Source organism: Eublepharis macularius, chromosome 12 (genome assembly GCF_028583425.1).
Source record: "Eublepharis macularius isolate TG4126 chromosome 12, MPM_Emac_v1.0, whole genome shotgun sequence".
Classification (NCBI taxonomy): domain Eukaryota; kingdom Metazoa; phylum Chordata; class Lepidosauria; order Squamata; family Eublepharidae; genus Eublepharis; species Eublepharis macularius.
The window spans coordinates 75,999,400-76,023,775 of NC_072801.1; the positions used below are offsets into that span (position 1 = coordinate 75,999,400).

Genomic DNA, 24,376 nt, shown 5'->3' on the forward strand with positions numbered 1-24,376 from the left:
TAATATAGATTTGGTGTTCCGTACAACGATTCTTCCAGAGCAAATGTATGCCGTATTAAGTGTGGACAGAATTAAGCGTGGACAGCAGCATCTATGTTCACATAGGGGCGTGGTTTGATCCCCCCTCCATGGGGAAGGCACCGCCTGGCGTCAGCCATATGACTGGCGTAATAGCTCCATCTTGCAGGCCCGGCAAAATGCAAGCAAATCTTGCCGGGCCCTAGTCTTGTAAGACAGAGCATTCCACCAGGCGGGGGCCAGGACCGAAAAGGCCCTGGCCCTGGTCAACGCCAGGCGAACCTCCCTAGGGCCGGGAACCCTTAAAAGATGTTTTCCACCAGATCGAAGAGTCCTCCGGGACTCATATGGTGAGAGACGGTCCCGCAGATACGTCGGTCCCAGTCCGCCTAGGGCTTTATAGGTTAACACCAAAACCTTGAACCTGATTCGGTACTCCACTGGTAACCAATGCAGCTGGTGAAGCACTGGCGTAATATGCTCCCACACAGGTGCTCCAGTAATAACCTGCGCCGCTGCATTCTGTACCAGCTGTAACCGCCGGCTCAGGCCCATGGGAAGCCCAGCGTAGAGCACGTTACAGTAGTCCAGCCTAGAGGTGACCATTGCTTGGACCACTGTATTCAGGTCGTGGGGGGACAAATAAGGGGCAAGCTGCCTGGTCTGCAGAAGATAATAAAAGGAAGACCTGGCAACTGCAGCGATCTGGTCCTCCATCTTCAAGGAGGAATCCAGAATCACCCCCAGGCTCCTAACTCTCGGGGCCAGTGTAAGTACTGCCCCATCAAGTGTAGGAAGCCAGGGTCCCGAAGCCATCTCCCCATGGCTCAAGTACAGGATCTCCATCTTCGTGGGATTCAATTTCAGCCGACTTTGTCTCAACCAACCAGCCAAAGCCTCAAAAACACGCTCCAGGACATCAGGGGTCGATCCAGGCCGTCCGTCCAACAACAGATAAAGCTGGGTGTCATCCGCTTATTGGTGATGCCCCAGCCCGAAACTCCGCACCAGCTGGCAAGGGGAGCGCATATAAAGACTAAATAATAATAATTTAATATAAACATAATAAATAATAATAAAAATAATAATTATTTCATATAAACATTAAATAATTATTAGCTTTATATTAGGGAACTGAACAGAAAAAAAGCTCACTTGCTGAAACCGTTAAGACTCGCACAAACAGGCAAACACTTGTGTCTTCTAATGTCTTTGGCCACATTGCAACTTCCACCATCCCTATGGAGAGAACTGCTGATTCAAAGACTCACAGAAAAGATGGATGGAACTCTGAAATGCTGCTACTTTAACTCCCTGTTATAAGCCTGACTGTTATATTCCCAAAATATCCTTGACAGATATATATCAAGAAATTTCTTTTCCATCATCTTGGCCATAGGGCGGTAATCAGAGTTAAAGAACCGTTGAGGTTACTTTGATTCTAGGAGAAGTCATAGAGAGTTGAAAAACTGAGATGCTCAGCTGGAGTATTAAGTCATCCATGTAACATACCTTCTTTCTTCTCTTCCAAACCACAGTCATTTATTACAATAAGTTTGTCAGGCTTTAAGGTACCACAAAACTCTTCTTTGTTTTTCCCAAGGCACATAAAGTTATGTTTGAATAGAACAAAACTAAGCTAGTCCAGCTGTTTTATTGACGAACCATTAACCTTGCTTGAGAAATGATAATAGGCCTAAAAGTGTGACTTTTCTCCTCTACTGTCCTAGCAATGCACTGTGCCAATTCCTAGAGCACCATGGAGCACATACAAAGTTATACCAGCCCTTCTCCTCCTTCTCTTCCAAATCCAGAATCAATCTCCATTTTTATGTTAAAAGCAAACTATAGAAATTAAAGCAAATAATGTGACTCTCGTCTCCACACTCTGCCCAAGCCAATTCACCTGTTCACCCTATTCTTTCTCTCCACCCACACACATTCACACATGATCTGCTGGCATGTTGAAGGGGATAGAGTGCAGGTATAATTAGGGGAATTCCAAGTTCAACTGCCTCCTCAGTCATAAATCTCAGTAACTGGCTTTCAGTAAAACATTATGTTTGTCTTCCTAACCTACCTATGGTGAGGATAAATGAGATACAAGTTCGAACCACCTTGTAAGCTAAAAAGCGAAATTGCTGCCCATGTCTCCTTTTTGCTAGAAAATTCCACTTAAAAACCATGAGTGTGAGAGAAAAGAACTCACACACAAGGAAGTATGAGATATCTTCTCCCTCTCTGAGTCATGATATTGTGAATAGCCACAGAAGGGCCTGATATGGATTGAGGCCATATTTCTGACCTAGGGTTGCCAGTCCCCCACCTGGCACAGGGGATCCCCCGCTTACCTGGCCAGCGGGGGAGGCACGACCTCCTGGAGGCATACTCCCCATAAGAGTAGCACGATCCCGTGGGCCAATCCAGGCTAATTCAGGAACAAATTCACCCAGATTGGGCTGCTAAGGAGCACAGGGTGCTGCCACACTTAGCAGTGGCCCATTCCAGGCTGATTTGGGCCTGATCCAGACCGATTCGGCCTGAATTTGGCCCAAATCAGGCCACTGTGGAGCATAGGAGTGCTCCCACACTCAGCAGTGGCCTGTTTCAGGCTGATTCGGGCCTGATCCAGGCCAATTCGGGCCTGAGTCTCCCCCCACCCCCCACCGCAGAGCACAGGAGTGCTCTTAGGGCTGCCGTGGCCTGTGTAATGATGTCACTTCCCGGAAGTGACATCATCACATGGACCCAGGAGTGCACGTGCACTATGTGTGCGCACAAGTGAGAAGAAAACAAGGTAGGTGCTAGGACCCCCACCTCCCACCTGGAGGACAGGGGTACCTGGAAACCCTATTCTGACCTCTGGAAATTTCTTTAATAGTATTCTGCTGCCAATTATAATTATAAATTTCCCCAAGACACCAACCACAGTGATATAGAAAAATATTAGTTCTATTGTTACACAAAACTCAGACGCATGAGGTTCCTAGAGCCTGGTACGTACTGAGCTACTTTATCCTTATGCCTAAATACTTTAATGCTAAATTGTTTACAGAACAAAATGAATCAAAAGATCAAAATGGTTATTACAAACAGTTCACTTAGGTTTTATTTTAAAAAGAATGATGGTACTATTACTTTGAGTGACAAGATACAATCAAAATAATTAATACTAGTAAGAATCCTTTCTGGCTCAGCCGGAACATAAACAATCTGCAATATGAAGTCTCCAAGGCTAAATATGGAACCCTTATTCTAGGTAAAAATTGCTTATGTATTTACAAAGTTGTGTAATGTCATACCGACCTGCAGCATAGCAACAATCGCAAGAGACATGGAATGTGCTGTTTAGGTATTTTCCATAATTTTTGCTTGCCTGGCAAAGTTTTATGCTCACCAAACTAAAATGGTAGAGGTGTTTATTAAAAATTCCTTAACACCTCTTCTGAAAATACTGAAATAAAGGAATGGAGAGCTGGCACACTTATTCTTTCCAACTCTTCAAAAGACATAAAGCTTCAATTCTCTTGAAGATCAATAAATCTTACATGACCTACTTGTACCCACTGATCAAAATTCCAAAATCTTAGCATCGCCTGCAATCACTTAGCATATATCCAAGTTTTCTAGGGAGAAACATTGGGAGGTTTTAGCGTTTTGCTGCTTGGTATAGCATCTTGCCCCTATTTTCTTAATTCCCTGTAATTGGTGGTTTGCCCTTACCTGCCTCTGCAACCCTGGTCTTCGTTGGAGGTCTTCTATCCAATTAATAACCAAGGCCAAACTTGCTTAACTTCTGAGATCTGATGAGATCAGGCTCACCTGGGCTATCCAGGTCAGGAAGATTAAATAGAGGGAGTAAAACAAAAAAGATTGAAGACAAGCCTGAGAGTGGAAACACACGAGTGCATGCTGGATTCTGCAAAGATCCCTGGGAAATGTAGTGTTGAAAAAAAACAGCCGCTCGATGTGATTCTCAGCCAGGGAGAATCGCAACTGGTGGGACTCTCTCTCTCTCTCTCTCTCTCTCTCTCTCTCTCTCTCTCTCTCTCTCTCTCTCTCTTTCTCTCTTTCAAAAATCCCCTGGGAGCTCAGGATACGGGGGTGGGGAATGTCGTAACAAGAGGCAGGAAAAAACCCAAGGTTTTTTGCAAGCAAGAGAGAAACCCAATCCATTTCAATCTTCATCTCCCAGCATGGAATCGCAGTGTGGATTCCTTGCCCCCCTGGCTGCCCCGTCTCTGAGCTCCTAAAGGAAAATTGAAGTGAGTGGATTTTTGAAAGAATCTCTCCAGTTATGCAGCAGTTCTTTGTAAGAAAATCCACTCGGCTCAGTTTTCCTCCAGGAGCTCGGAAAGAGGTTAGGGTAAGACTGCCGCTCCCAGGGAATGAACTGAAGTTTCTCAGCTCAGAAACTTGGTACACACTTGGTAAACCGCTCTGAGTGGGTGTTAACTTATCTTGAATGGAAGTATATACATTGACTATTATTATTATATTATTAAGAAGCCTGTCTGAGAATGTAAGTAGGGCAAATGAAGATATTGGCAGCATTGAAACAGGTCTGGAAGCTACAAGATTGGAGTGGTGGTGATAAGTATACATTAAATGAATCCAACAGTCCTGTGAGTTGGAAATTGTTAAGATTCTAGTAAATAGATATTATGAACTAGCTGGGTGCCGTGGTATGTTACTGTCTGCTGTTTTCTATGGGTTGGATCCAACCTGTTTTTCAGCAGGCGAAAGAAAGGGGAATCCATTTGAACACCAAAAAAGGCTACTGGAGATCGTGGGAGCTGCATGTCCAAAATCAATGTGGCATGTGGCTCTAGTGAGGATGGGAAATGGGCAAGACTAGGTGAAAAGCCGGCAGGATCCAATGTATGTCAAGCTACAATAAGACCTCTCTTTTTTTTCCCCCAAACTTCTAAAGCAATCGATTGCTGTTTCTCGTCCAAAGTTTACCTTAACGGGATGGTGATGGTTGATGATGACGAAGGACTCCTAAACATTTCATCAATCCTTTCTACCTTCATTGTCCTCTTCCTCGTGAGCATCTTCTACAGTGCCATTGTGACTGTCATCAAGGTAAGATAAATGGGAGGGGAAGGCATGGATATTGAATGAAATAGACAGACACTAGGTCACCTCGTTCAAAACAGAAGTTACCAAAACTAACTCCTAAATCCTCATCTAGAATTTAAAAAAGACTTTTCATACCCTTGGAAAACATATTGTTTTACCAAATGGTGACAGAGATCACAAAAGGGTGGGTAGGTTTTTAACATTTTGCCTTTAAGATCGCACTAATTCTTATTCTTCTTTCCCCATTCAAGGTGAAATAACAAAGACAATGGACTTCAGACAATGGCCAGTGAGCTCCCTAAAGAAGGCAGATTCCACTTTCTATCATTTTCTTTGATCACCAGCTCGATAAAGGAATTAATACCTCTCCGTTCTTTTTTTAAGAGGATTTATTGGACGTGCTACATTATCCACTTTATTTATCACAGTCTTAAGACTCCATTTGTAATTTGATACAGCCGTTTACATTTTAAATCCATTGAGCATATATAGTACTATTGTGTGTATGTGTGTGTGTGTTTCCTGTGCTTCTCTGGCAGACATATTTTATTTCAGTTTTTGTCTTATATCTAGCTTAAAGTCATAAAGAGGATACTTCACATTTAACAATAAACAGAACATCAATGTGCTCAGAAACTAGAGCATTAGTCATATTTATTGTGGTTGCATGTACAATATTGTAGTAAAGTTGTATTCCTAATTAATTCATTTGTTTCCTTGTGAATTCTTACCTTTGCTTGTTACCTGAGGTTCGTTTATTTTATTTATTCCACAGAATAAATATTCTATAGAAAATTCAAGGTCACTCCAAGTCTAAACAGAAGCTATCAAAATTCACTCCTAACTCCAAAATTAACTCCTAACTCCAAAAGTTAGCAAAATTAACTCCAAAATAGGAATGATGCTCAAATTATAGGGAGAAACTCTTCCCCTGTGCTAAGGAACTAGCCTCAATACTCATCAGTAATAGAGCATAGCTCAGTTGATTGTGGCGAGAAACAAATGGGTCAAATGCAGCAGAAGTGTTCACTGAAGGAGTTAGCAGAGTGGATCTTTTCTCACCTTCCCCATCTCCAAGCAGCTCACCATGTAACTTGGAATTCTTCAGAGTAAATGCAGCTCAGGTGTGACTTTTTTAAACAAGAGGAAAGTTTTTAAAAGGCCATTGTTCCATTTATCATCCAAAGCTTACCTCGATTGGATTGTAGTCACTGAAGAAGATGATGAAGGACTCCTAAATATCTCTTCAAATCCAAGCCGGTTCGGTGTTTGTGAACCGGTGGGTCATGGGATGCCTGTTTTCCACGGACCCCATGGACTTTTCACTAGTTCGTTGGTCCGTGGTCCGTTAAAGCCTCCCCGTCCCACTGGCAAGTGGTACCAGGAGCACTGTAACATTTAAATCCCCCCTTACTCCAGCTGACTGACAGGCCCAGGGGGACCAGGGGGGTTAGAGCTCCCACCATTGCTCCCACCATCGCTGGCAAATGGCACCGGGAGCGTTTTAATATTTAAATCCCCCCTTGCTCCAGCTGACTAGCAGGCCTGCTCTCCCAGTGCCAGCCGGACCGATGAACCAGTCCGTTCACGAACTGGCACTGGACTGTGAAAAGTTTGTTGTCTATGGTCCGTGAAATGCCACAGACCACGGACCCACAGCCTGTGGGTTTTTTCCAGTCCGTGCCCACTTCTATTGTGAATAAAGAGGAATAGCCCATTCATCATGGAATTTGCCAACACTGACCCCACCCCCCAACCCCTCACCTGTACTTTATGAATGACTTCTAATGCCACTGGGACCTATTGGCAAAAAGTGACAGTGAGCCAGATGAAAGAGAGGTTGCAAAGAAAATTCTGTAACATTTTCCTTATTAATAGTCTTCTTTCCCAATTCCAGGTGAAATAGTAAATCCAACAATCTTCAAATAATGACCGATCCTAACTAAAGGAGCCAGACTCCATTATCTTTCATTTTCTTTCATCATCAGCCGAGTAAAGACCCTCTTCATTGATTTTTCTGAGAAAATGGATTTTCATTATTCTCTTGCTTCTTTTCATTGCCAAATTCCATAGGAAATAGCAACACTGAAGATCTATGGACAAAGGAATCACATTCTACGCTTACAATTTCTGTCATTGGTGTTGTAATCAAGGCTTATACCTCTCTTTCTTCTACTGTGAGATGATTGGAGAAGTTGCATTATTCATTTGCTTTATCTCTTAGTACTATGAAGCCATTTTGTATAGAAATAGCTTTTGATAGGTATTAACATTTTAAATCCATCCAACTTACATCGTGCAATTTTGCTTCTGTTTTGTTCATTTGTATTTCTCTGTCTCTCTGGTGGTCATATTTTATTCTACCTTTTGGTGTGTGCCTAGTCTAGAGCTATAAAGAAGACATTTCTCTTCTATATTCAGGAACAACCAACGTGGGGTCACTGCACACAGCAACTAGAGGACTGGACATATTTACTGTGATTGAATGTATCATAATAAAGTTGTATTCTTGATTAACACATTACTTCCCTTGTTAATTCTGTTATTTTTAATTGTAACTTTCTTATTACAGCATTTTATATAGCTTTTGGATTCAAATCTCTTGTACATTTCGGCTGAAAGATACATGACCAAGATGTAAATTATAAATGAACGCCAAATTTCTCAAACAGCCAGGGGCAACAATGCCTGTTATTTATGCATCATTATCATTATCATTATCATTATCATTATCATTATTTATAGTTCACCTTTCTCACTGAGGTCCAAGGCAGGTTACAAAGTATGAGTGGAAATATAATACAATCAACAGCTACAACATAATCAAGGCAGGTTACAAAGTGGGTGTGGAAATACAATATAATGAACAGCTACAACATTCATTGAGCAAAATACAAATAATGGACAACAGTCGGGGCATTCAGGGAAACAGATACAACAGGGAACGGTAGCACAAAGTTTTTAAACAAACATAAAGCCAAGCACAGAGATGAAATCTATCTGAAACAAAGCATAACTAATTTCCATGGCATGTTTAGCAGTGTGGAAACTCCCTAGAGGGCACATATCTACATCAGCAGACAGTACCCTATAGCATATCATTTAGTCCCCCTATCTCTACCATGGCATTTCTCTGAGATATTTCTTATGATATAGTCAACAGTGCTGTCCTAAGAACACTTTCCTGTGTAAGACCCATTGAATAGACTTAAGGAGTCTCTCTACATGTTACTAAGTACCTAAGGATGCTCAAGTTCAGCATTGTATGTCTAGTCCTCAATTCATGATCAGGCTGATCATGCTCAATGCACATGAGTGCCGATTTCACGGGAGCTCCCTTTTGTGACTGTATCTGCAATTGATTCCAAAGGGCTAAGTGCCAATTCCACTCTGTTTTTGCTGCGAGAACAAGTAATGTAGGCTCCTTTCAATTGCCAATTTGCATTTCTTTAAGGTGTGAGAAAGTGTCAAGATCTGCATTTCAATGAATGGATGTGGGAGGTGGGGGAAATTGGGGTACATTTAGCAGTTCAGGAGGATCTGATATCAAACATGTGATGCGTAATGTGTAGAGAGACTCAAGTAGACCTGCTTAGAATTGCTGCCCGCTTTGTCTTCATACATGAAGGTTCAAATAGTTTGAGAGTTCCGTGCAGTCTGTTCGTTCATTCGTTCGTTCCTTCCTTCCTCCTTCTGTAAACCTCAGACACACAATGAGTCAATGTGGACTGGTACAAGAAAAGAGCATTTAACCATCTTCCCAAACTGAATGTGTAACAGAGAGCTATTACTTGTCTTGTCTCATTAAGAAAACAATCTTACACTAATACAACCTTACACAAAATTTGTTCTAGGGTTGCCAGCCTCTAGGTAGGGCCTGAAAATCTCCCAGAATAACAACTGTCTTCCAGAGTACAGAGATCAGTTCCCATGGAGAAAATGGCTGCTTTGGAGGATGAGTTCTCTGGCACTCCTCCCCACCATCCAGGCTGTACACCCAAATTTCCAGGAATTTCCATACCTATTTGTTATACTGGGGCCAACAGGAGCTCCACATGGCCATCTCATATCAGGAAGGTGGCATGGAGGGCAAATCTTAATCCTCTTCCCCTCACGCCATGATCCCTATCCAATTTAGGCCCCAACATGCCAAGTTTTGGGGGGAAACAGATACTGAAAGCTCCATTAACAGAACTTGCAGCATCACGATTGTTTTAGACCATTGCCCTGAAGAGCAGAAGATGCGGCCTCCACTGGCTTCCAAACCTGAGGAAGCTAGACTAAATTTCTTTTATAGTCTGGACTTCTCAATGCTTTTATGACCATTGAGTGTCATCGGAAAGAAGTGACAGATACATTTAGAGCACAAACACTAATAAGATAAGCGGTGGGTGTTTGGTCCAACAAATCTCCGCCAACTCTGGTAAGTCCATTCCCTTGTGCATGTGTGCGAATGCATGTGTAGTTTTTTCAAAAACTGATTTTGTGGATTTTGAAATGAAGCAAACAAGTAAAAAAAAAACAACAGGAGAAAAAGAGGAAGTCCAGTGTGGGCACAGGTTGCCCCTTTTGAAGCTCAATTATAGCACCCCTAAAACCTCAGTCAAATCATTCAGACTTTCCCGACAACAATAAGCACATCAAAAACTGCAATCTTCTTTCTTTCAATGCCATTTTTGAGACCACAACGAAGGGTCTCCATAGGTCCCCTTAAAATACAGAAATCTCTACAGACACAGCCAGCAGAGGCCTAGTTTCTTCAGTCGACTACAGCCTTTCGCTTGGTGAGTAAAATAGGATTTCATTTTGTATTTCTTGTGCATTGGGAAGATAGAGACAAAGAGAAGGTGGAGAGGAACAGGTTTCTGTAATAAGCCCCTTTTGCAGAAAGGGAGGGGATGAGACCCACAATTTCTACTTGTGTTCTGGTTTCGTGTCCTGATTTCTGACTTCACAGCATGAGTCTTGGCTTACAAGAGACTTTGGAAGGTGGGGGAAAGTGGGTGTCCTGAGTAAGAACTTGTTCATGTAAGGACTGGAGGAGACAGGGAGATAACTTAGCAGCAGCTTCCCCAGAGAACAACCCCAGCTGAGCTCTTCAGGAAAATGAAGAAGTGAAAAAGCTGGATATCAAATAACTAGTGGACCTCTTTGAAATACTTAGGGAGAGGGGAATCACTTTTAATTAACTGCCTAATTATATGAAGTAAGCTCGTGGCTCAAGAAGACTTGCATCATTGACAGGATAATGATTTTGTTTGTTGTACAGTTCACTGGCTTTTTAACAGTGATAATGTACATCAAATTAATTTTCTGAACCGACAGTACAGTTGATTCCAAAAGTGAGAGGAAGGGCGAAGGTACAAGTGACGAATGACACTTGAACAGCAAGTGTATTTCTCCCTGTTCACTTGCGCTCCACTCAATCCACTTGCTGTTCAAGTGTCATTCGTCACTTGTAGCTTGGCCCGAAGTCTGACACCAAAGGCAGGGAACCTGGGAGGAGAAGCTAGCATGGAGCAGTGGTTAGAATATCAGAGCCTAGGACCTGGGGGACCTAGCTTCAAAGCCCCCGCTTCGCCATGCTAGCTTAACCCTAATGTAGGGGTATGCCACCTTGAGCTCCTTAGAGAAAAGGCAGAATAAATATACATCAAAATAAGTTCCGGACAGCACCCTGCTCAGCTCAGAGGGAGGCAGTCCCTGTCCTTTACAGGTGACGCAGAAGGGATATGCAACATGGATGCCTTGAACATCTTGGGACCCAGAACTCCAAGGAGAGGCACCCATGTCCACAGCAGCAGGATGGTTGAAGGGTCTACTTGAGTACATCCCATCCTAGCCCCACTTGGCATCCACCATTCTACTGGGGAAACTGCACAGCTCTTAGGTGAACTGAATTGTGTGAATGCATTGTTTGTTTCCTTGGAAGGTGATGGAGATTTTAAGCAGAAGCTAGATGGCCATCTGACAACAATGGTGATTTGGTGAACCTAGAGTGATCATGAGAGGGAGGGCAGGAAGGGTTGCATCAGTGCTTAGTTTTCCTGGCCCCTTCTTACATGCCCAGGGTAATGCTGATTGCCACCTTTGGATCAGGTAGCAATTTTCCCCAGGCCAGTTTGGCTAGGGATCCTGACAGTGTTTTGCCATCTTTTGAGCATGGAGCAGGGGGCACTGGGGGAGAGGAGGTATTTGTGATTTTCCTGCATTGTGCAGGGGGTTGGACTAGATGACCCTGGAGGTCCATTCCAGCCCTATGATTCTATGATTTTATTATTGTATGAATGCTGGTTTGGGGTTGGATGGGGACTTTCTCTGTCCCAAGTGTCACCCACCACTCACTCAGATGAGAGCAGGAAGTTTTTCAAGTCTACAGTAACTTTGGGTCACTTATAGTTGAAGCAGAAGGGTTTAGAGACCCTTTGAACCCCAGCGCTGGCACTCGGGCTATTGTCTTTGAAGACCAGCTGGGAAACAAGCTGGCAAATTTCTGGCATCCATCCTAAGTTCTGGACAGCACCCTGCTCAGCTCACAGAGAGGCAGTGTCTGTCCTTTACAGGTGAGGCAGAAGGGACATGCAATGCTCAGACGGGAGGGATGCAAGCTTTTCAAAGCTTTAGATCTATAGCAGCAAGAGATCAGGTGAGAGAAGCGACCACAGCTGTGCTGAAGCCAAGTGCTCAGCTGGGGGAAAACTGGATGGCTTGTTTGTTCCACAAAGCACTTGGCCAACTAGCTCAACATTCAGTTGATAGGGAACCTAATTTGGCATCCAGCCCAAGTTCTTACTTCCCATATGACCAAATCCAGGTGAGTTGGCTGGGAACAAAGGGGTTCCTGAATGCCTGAGCTGAGCCTGGGGCTAAGCTAGGAGGTTCCTCATCTCCTAGATGAGCACCAAGAGTGGGAAAGCTGGTGGGGGGGACTGCCTTAAAGGCTGCATCAAGCCAGGGAGGTTTGCCAACTCATAGATGAGTTGGCAAACTCATATATGACAAGGAGTAAGAGAACTGCTTAAAAGCCGGCTGCAAGTCAGATTTTCTGCTGAGACCCCCTGGTTTACATGCTAAGCAGCAAAATACAGGGAAGCTAGCAGTGAGGTAAGGCAGCACTGCCCACAGCCTGAGAGGTCCCCTCATCACTCAGATAAGCTCAAGGATGCAGTGAAGCTGGAAGGGAGTCTGGGAGCTATCTGAAAGCCCATCCCAAGCCTGGAGCTCTGCTATGAGGTTCCTCACCTCACAGATGAGCAACAAACTCCAGGGGAGCCAGCCTTCAGCAAGGGGGTCCTCAGAGCTTAGTCTGATGCTCAGCTGGGAGGTTTTTCAGCTCACACATGAGAAGAAGCTATAGAAAAGCTAGTAGGAAGTAAGCAGGGCTCCTCGAAGCCTAGGGGCTCCTCATCACCCAGAGAAGCTGCAGGTTATAGAGCAGCTAGCATGGAGAAATGGGGCTGCATAAAAGCCCATCCCAAGGCCAATGCTCTGCTAACAGGTTCCGCAGCTCCCTGTTGAGTAACCAACTCCAGAGGAATTAGCTGGGAACAAGGGGATTTCTGGATGCTTACTCTAAGCCTGGTGCACAGCTAGGGGGTTCTTTATCTCTTAAATAAGCACCAAGCTCCAGGAAAGATGGCAGGGGGCTGCCTGAAAGGCTGCTCCAAGCCTGGGAGGTTTGCCATCTCATAGATTAGCAGATGACTCCAGAAAAACTAACAGAGAGCAAAGCATCTACTTCAAAGTCTGTTCCATGCTAGATTATCTGCTGGAAGCCCCTGGCTTTTCAGCCAAGCAGATCAGAGGAAAGCTAGCAGTGAGCTAAAGGTCCAGTTCAAATCCTGCCTGCAGCCTAGGAGGTCCCCTCATCACTCACATAAGCTACAGGTTGCAGTGGAGCTGGAAGGGAGTCAGGGAGCTATGTGAAAGCCCATCCCAAGCCTGCAGCTCTGCTATGAGGTGAGGTCTCTCTCTCCTCACAGTTGAGCAACAAGCTCCAGGAGAGCTGGCCTGGGGCAAGGGGTTCCTGGTAGCATAGTCTGGTGCTCAGCTGGGTGGTTTTTCAGCTCACACTTGAGCAGAAGTTATAGGAAAACTACTAGGGAGTGAACAGAGCTCCTTAAAGCCTGGTGGCTCCTCACCACCCAGAGAAGCTGCAGGTTACAGGGCAGCTATCAGGGAGAAATGGAGCTGCACGAAAGCCCATCCCACAGCAATGATCTACTAAGAGGTTCCTCACCTCCCAGCTGAGCAACCAACTCCCCAAGAGTTAGCTGGGAATAAGGGGGTTCCTGAATGCTTACTCCAAACCTGCTGCTAAGCTAGGAGGTTCTTCATCTCCTAAATGAGGGGGCTGCCTGAAAGGCTCCTCCAAGTCTGGGAGACTTGCCAGCTCATAGATGAGAAGCAGGCTCCAGAGAAACTAGTGAGGAAAGGGAACTGCTCACCCGCCTGTTCCAAGCCAGATCTTTCTGGTGGGAGACTCTGACTTTCCAGCTGAAAAGCAGACGCCAAGGAAGCTAGCAGAGCATTTTAGAGGCTATCTAAATATTCTTCACTTCCCCAAAGACTGGCAAGCTCCTAGGAAGCTACTGTAAAGCAAAGGAGCCACCTGAAAACCTGTTCCAAGACAGATTTTCTGCTGGGAGCCCTTAGCTTTCCATCTGAGCATCAGGCCACAGCTAGGGAAGATTTCAAATCCTACCCACAGCTGGGGAAGTTCCTCATCAGCCAGATAAGCAGCAAGCAAGCTCTAGGGAGCCAGGAGCTACCTGAACACCTGCTCCAAACCCATCCTCTGCTAAGAAGGTTCCTTGTCTCCTAATAAGCAACAGCCTCTCAGAGTCTCTCTAAACGAGACGCATTACATGAGGATACTCAAGTGAAGGGAGACGCATCGTTAGCCAGGAATTGTAGTGTAAAAAGTCAGATTGGAAGGCTCTGTCATTTGTACCTCTTCAGAGCCAGCAGGGTTTCTTCGTAGAGAGGCTAACATTGCGTCTCCCCTCACTTGAGCATCCTTACATGAGAGGTCTCGTCCAGGGAGACTCTACGAAAGCCAGGGTGGGGCGTGATGCCTGGAAGTACATTCCAGCCTGAATCTCCACCAGGAGCCTCCTGACTGTCAAATCCAAGCTGAGCATGGGGCTCCAGGAAAGCCATTGAGCCAATTTCCAAAGGCAACTTCCAGAGTGGTTGCTTTGAAACTCAGTTGCTGACCTTCTTGTCTCCCAGAGCTGAGTGTCTACCTTTGGGGAAGCTGTTAGGTACCAACATTTCCAAAACTTTGCCGAGGACTGTTAACACTCCTTGGGGGCTTCATATCTGAGACCTGATGCAGTAGGCAGAGATACAAAACAAGCCTCGAAGTGTTTGCAGAACCCAGATTCCTGGGTTCCTTCCTTTTCTTTGAAAGTCAAGAGCAGCAAAAAACCCCTCCATGCTTTGCAAAGGATAGGGGGGAGTAATGGAGGGACAGAGAAAATATGTCAGTAGGGCTAATCAGGGCTTTTTTTTCTGGGAATCTCAGTGGGTTGCCTGCGGAGAAAATGGTCACATGGCTGGTGGCCCCGCCCCCTGATCTCCAGAAGAGGGGAGTTTAGATTGCCCTCTGTGCCGCTTGGCAGCATGGAGGGCAATCTAGACTCCCCTTTGTCTGGAGATCAGGGGGCGGGGCCACCAGCCATGTGACCATTTTCAAGAGGTTCCGGAACTCCTTTCCACCACGTTCCAGCTGAAAAAAAAGCTCTAGGGCTAATCTGGTTAAAGCACCAAGTCCTTAGTCAGATACACGTAGTACGAGATTCTCTGCTGCTTCCAGAAAGACTTCTAGGAAGCTCACTTTTCTGGGTTCTCTTTTCAGCTCAGAAGGATAGTATAGCCTGGAAGCTACTATATGTATTCATCAGTGGAGAAGTGGAGGAATAGGTCTGTTGGATGTCACTTGCTAATTTATATCAGGTTGCTTCTACATGCATAGTAGTTAGACCAGTAGATAAACCTGGCGTTGTACTAATGGTACTTTGTTTCTAGCACCAGGGGATGTGCCTTAGAATATGTGAGAGAATAGGAAAGGACACAGGGCTTTGGTAGGATTGTCAGCTGTCCAGAAAATCTCTCTGGATTTCAGGATTCGACAGGCATGCACCATGGATTCAGTCTAGCAGATTTAGGTTGAGCATTAGTGGTGGATCTGAGATCATTTAAGAGGGGAAAAAAGAGATACCAGCTGCCTGGCTGCATAGGGACGCTATGGGTATGAGGAGACATTAATCTGAGGCCTTGGAAAGTACACCATGTGGTGATAAAGGTATTTATGGACCTGACGTAACAACCAGAGGTCTTGGAAAGTACAGTTATTCTTGCCAGTATGTAATGGCCCTGACACTGGTAATGACGTGCCTAGGTGGGAGGGTTGATGATTTCTTGTGATATGTATGATAATATATCTGACATGTCCTACTTGCACACATTATTATTCTTTCACTCAGTTAATTTCCTCGGTCCAATTTTACAGTCTTATTGTTTAAATCATATTCATACACTAGAGATAATTCCCTGTAACTTTAAGTATGATGTATTATGTAAAATCAAGAGTTTATCATACTGTGACAACAGTCGTGGGGCAGATAAATGAACGCCTATTATACATAGTATGTAATATGTCATACGAGGATGGGGGAAGACTTTGGCTTAGATCTGCAGAAAATTAGCACGTGAAGCATTTCATGGCACGGACATGGGCAATATCACCTGTTAATGCGTGCAGAATATGCTGGTGTTAAGGGCATAACCGCAGGGCCAATTGAAAACTTGAACACCCACTAAACTTTACTATACAAGCATAGACAGAGGCTATCCAAAGACCCTGTTGAACTGAGATGGGCCAACTTGTTCAGAATTTAATTTAATTTATTAGATTTGTATTCCACCCTCCCCACGACAGCAGGCTCAGGGCGGATTACAATTTACACACAAATTAAAATTACAGCAGAATGATGGATAAGAGAACAGAGCTGGAATAGTTCTTGCCAAATTTTTTTGCCTATGTAATTAAATTTAAAGGTTTTTAAGTGTGGTAAACGTTCGGTCATTTTAAAATTGTTTGTTTGTTGCTCTATTTAGGGTGGCATTGCTCAAGGCCCATTGGCCAAATGAGCAATATCATTGAAGTAAAGAGCTGGAATGGTTTGGAGAAGGTATGGTGGGAGAGGGCAATAGATGATAATACTCATGTCTATACTATGTAAAACTTCACTTACTGATAAATGACAAAAGATCCTGTTAAAAGCACAGGAGCAGGCTGGGGTGTTATTTTGGCCAGTTGGCAACCCTGGCTAGGGTAGAAGAATCTGGCGTTTAAGGCCACAGGGCATCAGCAGGGACATGTGAGAACCCACCGTAAGTTAAGACTTAGGGCCAAGCTACACATGACGAATGACACTTGAACGGCAAGTGTATTTCTCCCTGTTCACTTGCCCTCCACTCAATCCACTTGCTGTTCAAGTGTCATTCGTCACTTGGAGCTTGGCCCTTAGAGACCTTGGGAGAACAGTAATCCATGGCACCTACAGACTGAAGGACTGAGGAATTCAGGTGGGCAAAAAAAAAAAACCCCTAAGAATGAAAGAGGGGACATGTGGACTGGAGGTGGACACAAGAGCCAGCATTTTATTGCTCCTAAGCTTTTGGCAGCAGATAGACACTCAGAAATTCAGCAAGTGAAGCTTTTCATTCCCTGGAGGTAAAATGGTAGGAAAAGCTTCTCCTGGCTAATCTTCTCTCTGTCAAGCTGCTTCTCTGTGGGAACTGGGCAGCTGAAGTTTTTATTGGCATAGAGGCAATAACATTCCATTAAGCCTCTGTTAATGGGACACAATGTGCGTGCACATGAGTAAAGGATTTTTGTGCATAGAGGAGCTTTCTAGCCTCTGAGCCCTCCACTGCTGGGTTTACCAACTCTGTGACAGCTACCCTGGTCTCACTTCAGTAGCAGATAGTGTTGCCCACCTTCTCCAGTCCCCTCCTATATCACAGTCTTCCTTCCTCTTTGCCACAAAACCATGCTCCTTTCTGATGTTGCTGTAAGCTCCACCTAACCACCTCATTCATCACTGAGGTTATGGCATGCAAAATAAATAACCTCCTAGGTAAAAAAGGTAAAGGTAGTCCCCTGTGCAAGCACTGAGTCATTACCGACCCATGGGGGGGACATCGCAGCCAAATGTTTTCTTGGTAGACTTTTTACAGAGTGATTTGTCCTTGCCTTTCCCAGTCATCTACACTTTACCCCCAGGAAACGGTACTCATTATACCGACCTTGGAAGGATGGAAGGCTGAGTCACCCTTGAGCCGGCTACCTGAACCTGACTTCTTCCAGAATCAAACTCAGGCCATGAGCAGAGCTTGGGCTGCAGTACTGCAGCTTACAACTCTACGCCACGGGGCTCTTAAATGATCTCCTATCACACTACATTTTCAGTTTCACATGCAAGTACTATCTGATTGATTTGAAATTAATTGAATTAGGATGAAAGGGCAGTTCATGCATAGGAGTAAAGTCAAGAGCTTACGAATTAGACAAAATTCAAAGAGAATCAGTGTGGCAAGAGCTGCCGTGAGGGCCATGGATATTCTGCAGAGAAATCAACGTTGTACAACTATCAGTTGTCACTTTTTTTAAAAAAACCACACACACACAAACATATAAGTTTCTACATCCTTGTGATTGTGATAATAAACCTTTGGGTGATATTTATGTACTTTTAAACTATTCACCTGTCTCATGGAGCCTAACTGATGCCCAATGAAAATGGCCCCTCTATGCCCTTACAATTGCTAAAAGACTTATACTACAGCATTGAGAAGAGACAAGCCCACTTCCCATAATTAATTGGATTGAGAATCTTATAAACTTGTCAGCATTTGAAGGTATTGAGTATAGACGACAATTGCTTATGGACTTATTATTAGATATTAGGAGACCATTTAAAGACACGTAAGTATAGATTTGCCAGCATTGGTGTTTGTTTGTTTGTTTTGCTTGGCACAAATAAATTTTAAAAAAATAAACCTAAAACGTTTGGACGATACTTTGTACAGTTCAGTAGTTTCCATGCACAAGCTACCTCTTTATGAAAAGCAGCAGTGAAAATTTTGCAGTCCTCTTAATTCCAGGTAGATTTGAATGCTTTCGAGCAGAATTCTGCAGCTATTTGTGCATGAAAGTTCTCTCGTTTCAACCTATCCTACAGAGCAGTTGTGGAGATGACAAAATGCTGTCTGGTAAGCTACCTTTAGCTCTTGGAAATGTGTACATACCTATATGGGTAGCACATCGACGCCCTGTCTCTTTCTTTCAGAACCCCCACCAACATCCACAGCCCCATCTGTGTTCCCATTATCCCCATGCTGCCAAGACCCCACCTCAATTAAGACCGTGGGCTGCTTGATAACGGGTTACTTCCCTGAACCAGCCACAGTGCAATGGAATTCAGGAGCTATCACCTCCGGCATTCAGAACTTCCCTGCAGTACGGCAATCATCCAGTGGCACCTACACCTTCACTAGCCAGCTCACCGTCCCAGCCTCCAGCTTGCAGTCCCAGACTTTCCAATGCAATGTTGAACACGCGGCTACCAGCACCAGAATCAACAAACAGATCGAAGGTGAGCCTGGCAGGATCCTTGTCGCTTCCATTCACCTTCTTTTAAGGAGTTATAGATAGGCAAGAAGGAAGATGATTGTATTAATGGTGAGATAGGAAATAGTTACAGTGGAGGGCATCTAAACATCCTCCAAACAGCTGTCCACCGAATTAAGTGACTCTTCCTCAAATAGAAGAGGAACTTAAGTTGGCAGAAGCTCTGTAGACTGGAGGAAGGCTACAAACATGAGCCAAATGGAAAAGTGGGGAGGGTTCCTATTTTAATTAATTAATCACTTGATTTTGCTCAACAGAGTGGTAGAATGGGGTAGGGTCCACCAAACCATTTCAGATAGTGCTACCTAACTGTTGTCTGTTACCAGCAGCAAATTAAGCACTGCAAGCCCAAGTAACGGTCCCTGCCCCATGTGGCTTACAATCTACACGAGGTACTAGATAAGAACGGAAGCATCAGGACTGAGCCTGGAGCCAATTATGTCTGAGTAGTACCAAGAGAGCCATTTCAAATTTCACTGCAGGCGGAAAGTTTCAGTAGTACTCAATGGCTTGAACTGGAATACATTTGAGGTTTAATATTTTTGTCCAGATTTCTTTTGTCTTCTGTTAAGTTTTATAATTCCTATACAGAATTATACTATGCTCACCAATGCACATGCTTGCACTTAACATTGAAGCATTTATACTATTTGAGTCAAACTGATGGACGGCTGTGTTGTGCAGGAGCATTCCTTAGCCCAAATTGTCTTGCATGCAAAATGTGGGGAGCCACTGTCCTGCCCTTCCTTGGGTAGGAGTAAACAAGGTGATGCTTCACTCTTTTAGAGCAAAGGCAGCTTTTGAGGAAAGAGTCACAGCAGAAAAGTGAGTCCGATGAGCACAGATGGTGAGGATGTTCCAGGCTTGAGCAGCATTGTGGCCAAATCAGGAAGACACAGAAGGAGGCATCGTGGCCTCTCAGTCTGGATGTCCCTTGATCCTGATGCCCCCACATATGTCACAATGCTTTTCCTCTGTGATTATATTAAGCTGGAGCTCAGAGAGTCTGAGGTACACCCTAGATCGTCAGAAAGGGAGCACGCGTACTCCTCATGTACCTCCTTTCCTTTCAGCCTGCTCGCAAGAGACCCCGGACGTCCGCCTCCTCCATTCCTCCTGCAACCGCAACTCAGACGATGCCACTATTCAGCTTGTGTGCCTTATCTCGGGCTTCTACCCTAGCACGGTCACAGTGAATTGGCTGGTAGATGGGCAATCCGGGGTGTTGCCTGCACACACTGAGGCCCCCAAGAAAGACGCCAGCGGGGACACCTTCAGCACCACCAGCACAGCCAATATTACCCAACTAGAATGGAAAGAGGGGAAGACATACACCTGCCAGGTGATCCACCAAGGTTCCACAGTGGAAAGAAATGCCACAAAATGCAGAGGTAATAACTGCTTAGCTGGGGTTTGACTGGGTTCATGCTGCTCAGCATGGATTAAGGAGAGAAAAGAGAAAAGTAGGGGAGAGGTCTTTCAGTGTCATGGAGGTTACACCAGGGTTGTTCATCCAGAAATGCACAACCAGTTTCCATTACGGTCCACTGGGCCTAGGAAGGCCTCCCTCCCCTCTCAATCTGCCTCCACACCCATACCGTCTTCTGGTTGATGGATTCCATCTTGGTTGAAGGATTGATTATCTTGGTTCTGAGCTTCTCCCCAGTGCACTCTAATTTCTATGCAGCCACCGTTAGTTGTCCTGTGAGCACAAGTTACCTCCTCAGCTCCACACCTGAGGTGCATCAGTTGACCAGCACCAAGCTACACCCAAGTGCCATAAAAGCCTACTTTCTTCTTTCAGTCAGCATCTGCAAATGTGCTTTCCTTTATTCTACTGTAAGAAACATCTTATTTTTAAATTCACTAGCAACAGAGCCCGTTTTTAAAAAAACAGCCCCTAGAAAACAGTGCTGCCTCTGGAGGGACAGACTGGTTCTCCTGGTCTTCCCGCCACGGCGCCAGTTTCCATAGGGAAGGGACGGCTCACCTGACCATCCCACCACTGCACCAGCCTCTGGAGGACGTATTGGCCATGACGCACTTTTTAGCCTGGTGCTCCTGCATAGGCGCACCAGGATAAAAGGTGCATCGTCGGCAACACAGTTTGCCTTTTATGTTTAGGGTGCTATCTTCTAAGTGTGCGAAGAACTGGGGAGACACTCCAAGGCATTGTTGATCGTCACAGACTCCTACATGTGTTGAGTATTTGTGTTACTCAAATAATGTCTGCTCCTTGACTATTGGAGCATCCCCCTTTTCGGTGACAAGTACAGACAAATTATGGGATCATATTATTATGTATACCAAATACATCAACTTATTTAAACCAGGGTCACAGATCTGGGCAGTGCCTTCTATCAGAGTGCAGTGATTTCCAGATACAAGTACACAGAAGACAGAATGCAATTAGAATCTTTATTATGAAAGAGATAGAACATGGGAATGGCAAGAGGCACACAAGAATCCAAACAAGCTTGTAAACACACACACACAGAGAGAGAGAATAAAAAAGCTAAACTCAACACCTGACACCTAAAAAAAATAAACAAGGGGGGAAATGAAAGCATATGACCTGTCCTGCAGAGACTGGAAATGCTGAGGCGGAGAGCAGAAGAAGAAATGGAGAGACAGAGATCAGCTCGTATCTCCAAGGAACGTGTGCCACACAGGGGCAATAGCTGGAGAAACTGCTGCAAAGTATTGGGAATTTGTGGGGTATGCTTATAGTACAGATGTTCGTGATCTGGAACGTGCTGGACATAATGTGGGGCAATGATAAGAGAACAGAAGACTGGAAGTGACAGGTGTCTGTCTCTGGGAGGAGGATGGGTCTATGACAAGGCTGATCACCTGCTACATCCTGTTCTGCATTGCAGCTATCAGAAAACCTGATTCTGGAGAACCATCCAAGTTTAAAGTGGGGTGGAGGCTGATATTGAAAATGGGTGTTTTCCTGGACTGCATAAAAGTTAAAAATGCTTCCCAGAGGAGGGTTGGAGAGAGACCTAAAGCTGGGTGAATAACAAGAAATCTTCTTGTACAGTCATTAAGACAAGGGGAGGAACCAGCTGGGGTCAGTCCATTGCTTATTATCTTGGAGAACGGGGTAGTTCATGGGTGGTGGAGAGTGCCCTCAAGTCACAGCTGACTCATGGCAACCCCTAGGGGGGTTTCATGGCAAGAGACTAACAAGAGTGGTTTGCCATTGCCTGCCTCTGCAACCTTGGTCTTAGTTGGAGGTCTCCCATCCAATTGGGTAGTTCAGTATGGACAGATTATTCAGAGAGGAAGCTCCAAAGTCCTCGGGAAGAATGGCCCTCCAGTTTAATCAGCCTGAGAAGGGCTTTATGGAGGAGTGGGTCTGCATTCCATGGCTGCTTAAAGACTCACCACCGTGCCCTTGGCATAGCTCACTGCCACTGCTGTTAGCTTAACTTGCAGGCTCCATTTTCTAGCCCTAAGCCCATGTGAGAACCACAGTGGAAGCCCCCCCCCCTTGAGGCAATGTTCTGCAGGCTACAATTTGAAGCAGGTACACGTTCAGTAATACGCATTAATACAGCACCATGTTCTCTTTTCCATGTTCTCCTCCTTTTTTCAGGCTGTGGCAATGCAGTCCATGTGGAGACCATCCCGCCATCCTTCGCTGATATTTTCCTGACCAAGTCGGCCAAGTTGACCTGCAGAATCTCCAATATACCCGATGAGCAGGACCTTGAAGAACTGAACGTCACCTGGATAAGAGCATCTGACAACAAAGAACTGGAGACCGTCATTGGGCAGCCTAAGCAGCAAGAAAACAGTGAGCTCTTATTTGTGGAAGCAACAGCCACCGTTTGCAAAGAAGAGTGGGACAGCGGGGATACCTTCAAGTGCAAAGTGACTCTTCCCCTTCTCCCCACAGCTGTCATAAAAACACTGAAAAAGGTTCATGGTGGGTACCTATTTTCTATCATGCCTCCCCAAAGATGAAAGAATGCTCGGCGTCATTGCTTTAAGCAGTTGTCTTAGCATGGCACCCTCCAGATTAGACTGGAAATGCCAACTGAATCATTATTTATTTCCTTCATGTGAAACTACATTAAAGTTCTAATTTACTCCATTTTGCTGACTAACCCTTTCTTCTTTTCACCATCCAGGCGGCACTCCCAGAGCTCCCGCTGTCTACGTCCTCCCCCCTCCCCCGGAGCAACTGGCATTGCAGGAAACAGCCACCCTCACTTGCCTGTTGAAAGGTTTCTACCCCGATGAATTCTTTGTGAAATGGCTCCGGAATGACGAGCCCGTGGGAGATTCAGAGTTCTTCACCAGCCGTCCCATACAGGAATCCAAGACCCCTGAGCGGTACTTCACCTCCAGCACAATTAATGTCATTGAGCAAGACTGGAACTCTGGAGACCATTACACTTGCGTGGTGGGACACGAGGCGCTTCCCCTCCAGACGACTCAGAAGACCGTAGACAAGAACACGGGTAAACCCACCCTTGTCAACGTCTCCCTGGTACTCTCCGACACCACCACCACTTGCCACTAACCATTGTTGCTATTTTTCCTCCATCCCCTGGTTTCGTCATCTTTTTCTCCCTTCATTACATCTCGCCTGATTAGCTGTTCATTAGTGCAAAGGATAGGTAATTTTGGATATCTAAAAGGATGCATCTTACACTGAGTTTTTGGTTGGTTGCATCTTTTTGAAATTTACAATAAAGTATGTTTTTCAAACCAAGGGAAGGCCAATCTGCCTTGGTGTGAGAAATTATGTTAGAGGGATTACTTTTCCAATGTACAAATATGGAATGAGGCACACAACTCCCTTGGAATTTAGAGGGAAATAAAGCCTCTTGGCAAATCCTATGCATGGAAAGCTTTCATCTATTAACATATTTTCAAAGGATGCTAAAAGCATTCTTTCCTTTCTTTATCCTTCAAAGACATTTATATCTCCACCACTGATTCCTGAGAAAATATACAAATCCTGACACAAAAATACTGGCTCTATAAAAACAATTCAAACATAATAAATTAAATGATAACATGAAAAATCTTTGAAAGAATTCCTAATAACAATGTTAACAAGCAGTTGAAGCATGGGCTGATAAACAAATTAAATACTAGCAGGTAAAACCAATAAAAATGACTTCAAAACCCAGAGTAGAAATAAAAGATGTCAAAATACAAGAGCAACGCTACAAACCCACACATCAACCGAATTCCTGGGTAAAGAAAACCTGTAGTAAGAAGATATAGAGAAGGAGCTTCACAGCCATGGTGCCACTGCAGAAAAGGCCTTGCCTCATCTGGGCCACCCACCTTACATGAAAAAATGGTTACATACAGAACAGGTAGATGACTGGAAGGCAAGCTTATATGGGAGCAGGTGAACTATATTAGTACAATCTTTATTGTGGCCTACAAGCCATATAAACACAAAAACCATCAACAAATAATAATCTACACAAATCCCAGTTGCATTCTCCAACCACATTTTAAACATTAAAAACCTAAGCAATTTGCACACAGGCATTAACTCGGCTCATGTTTTCATCGCAGAAAGCAAAAACAGCTACA

General features: G+C 44.6%; 1 gene segment (V, D, J or C); it reads left to right on the forward strand.

Moving 5' to 3' along the window:
• Positions 1–4,992: 4,992 nt before the first annotated feature.
• LOC129339982 (Ig mu chain C region secreted form-like) lies at positions 4,993–23,433 on the forward strand. The segment is given in 6 exon segments: positions 4,993–5,106; positions 6,636–6,729; positions 18,465–18,770; positions 19,879–20,196; positions 22,410–22,742; positions 22,948–23,433. Coding segments are annotated over 6 exon segments (1,560 nt in total).
• Positions 23,434–24,376: the final 943 nt, after the last annotated feature.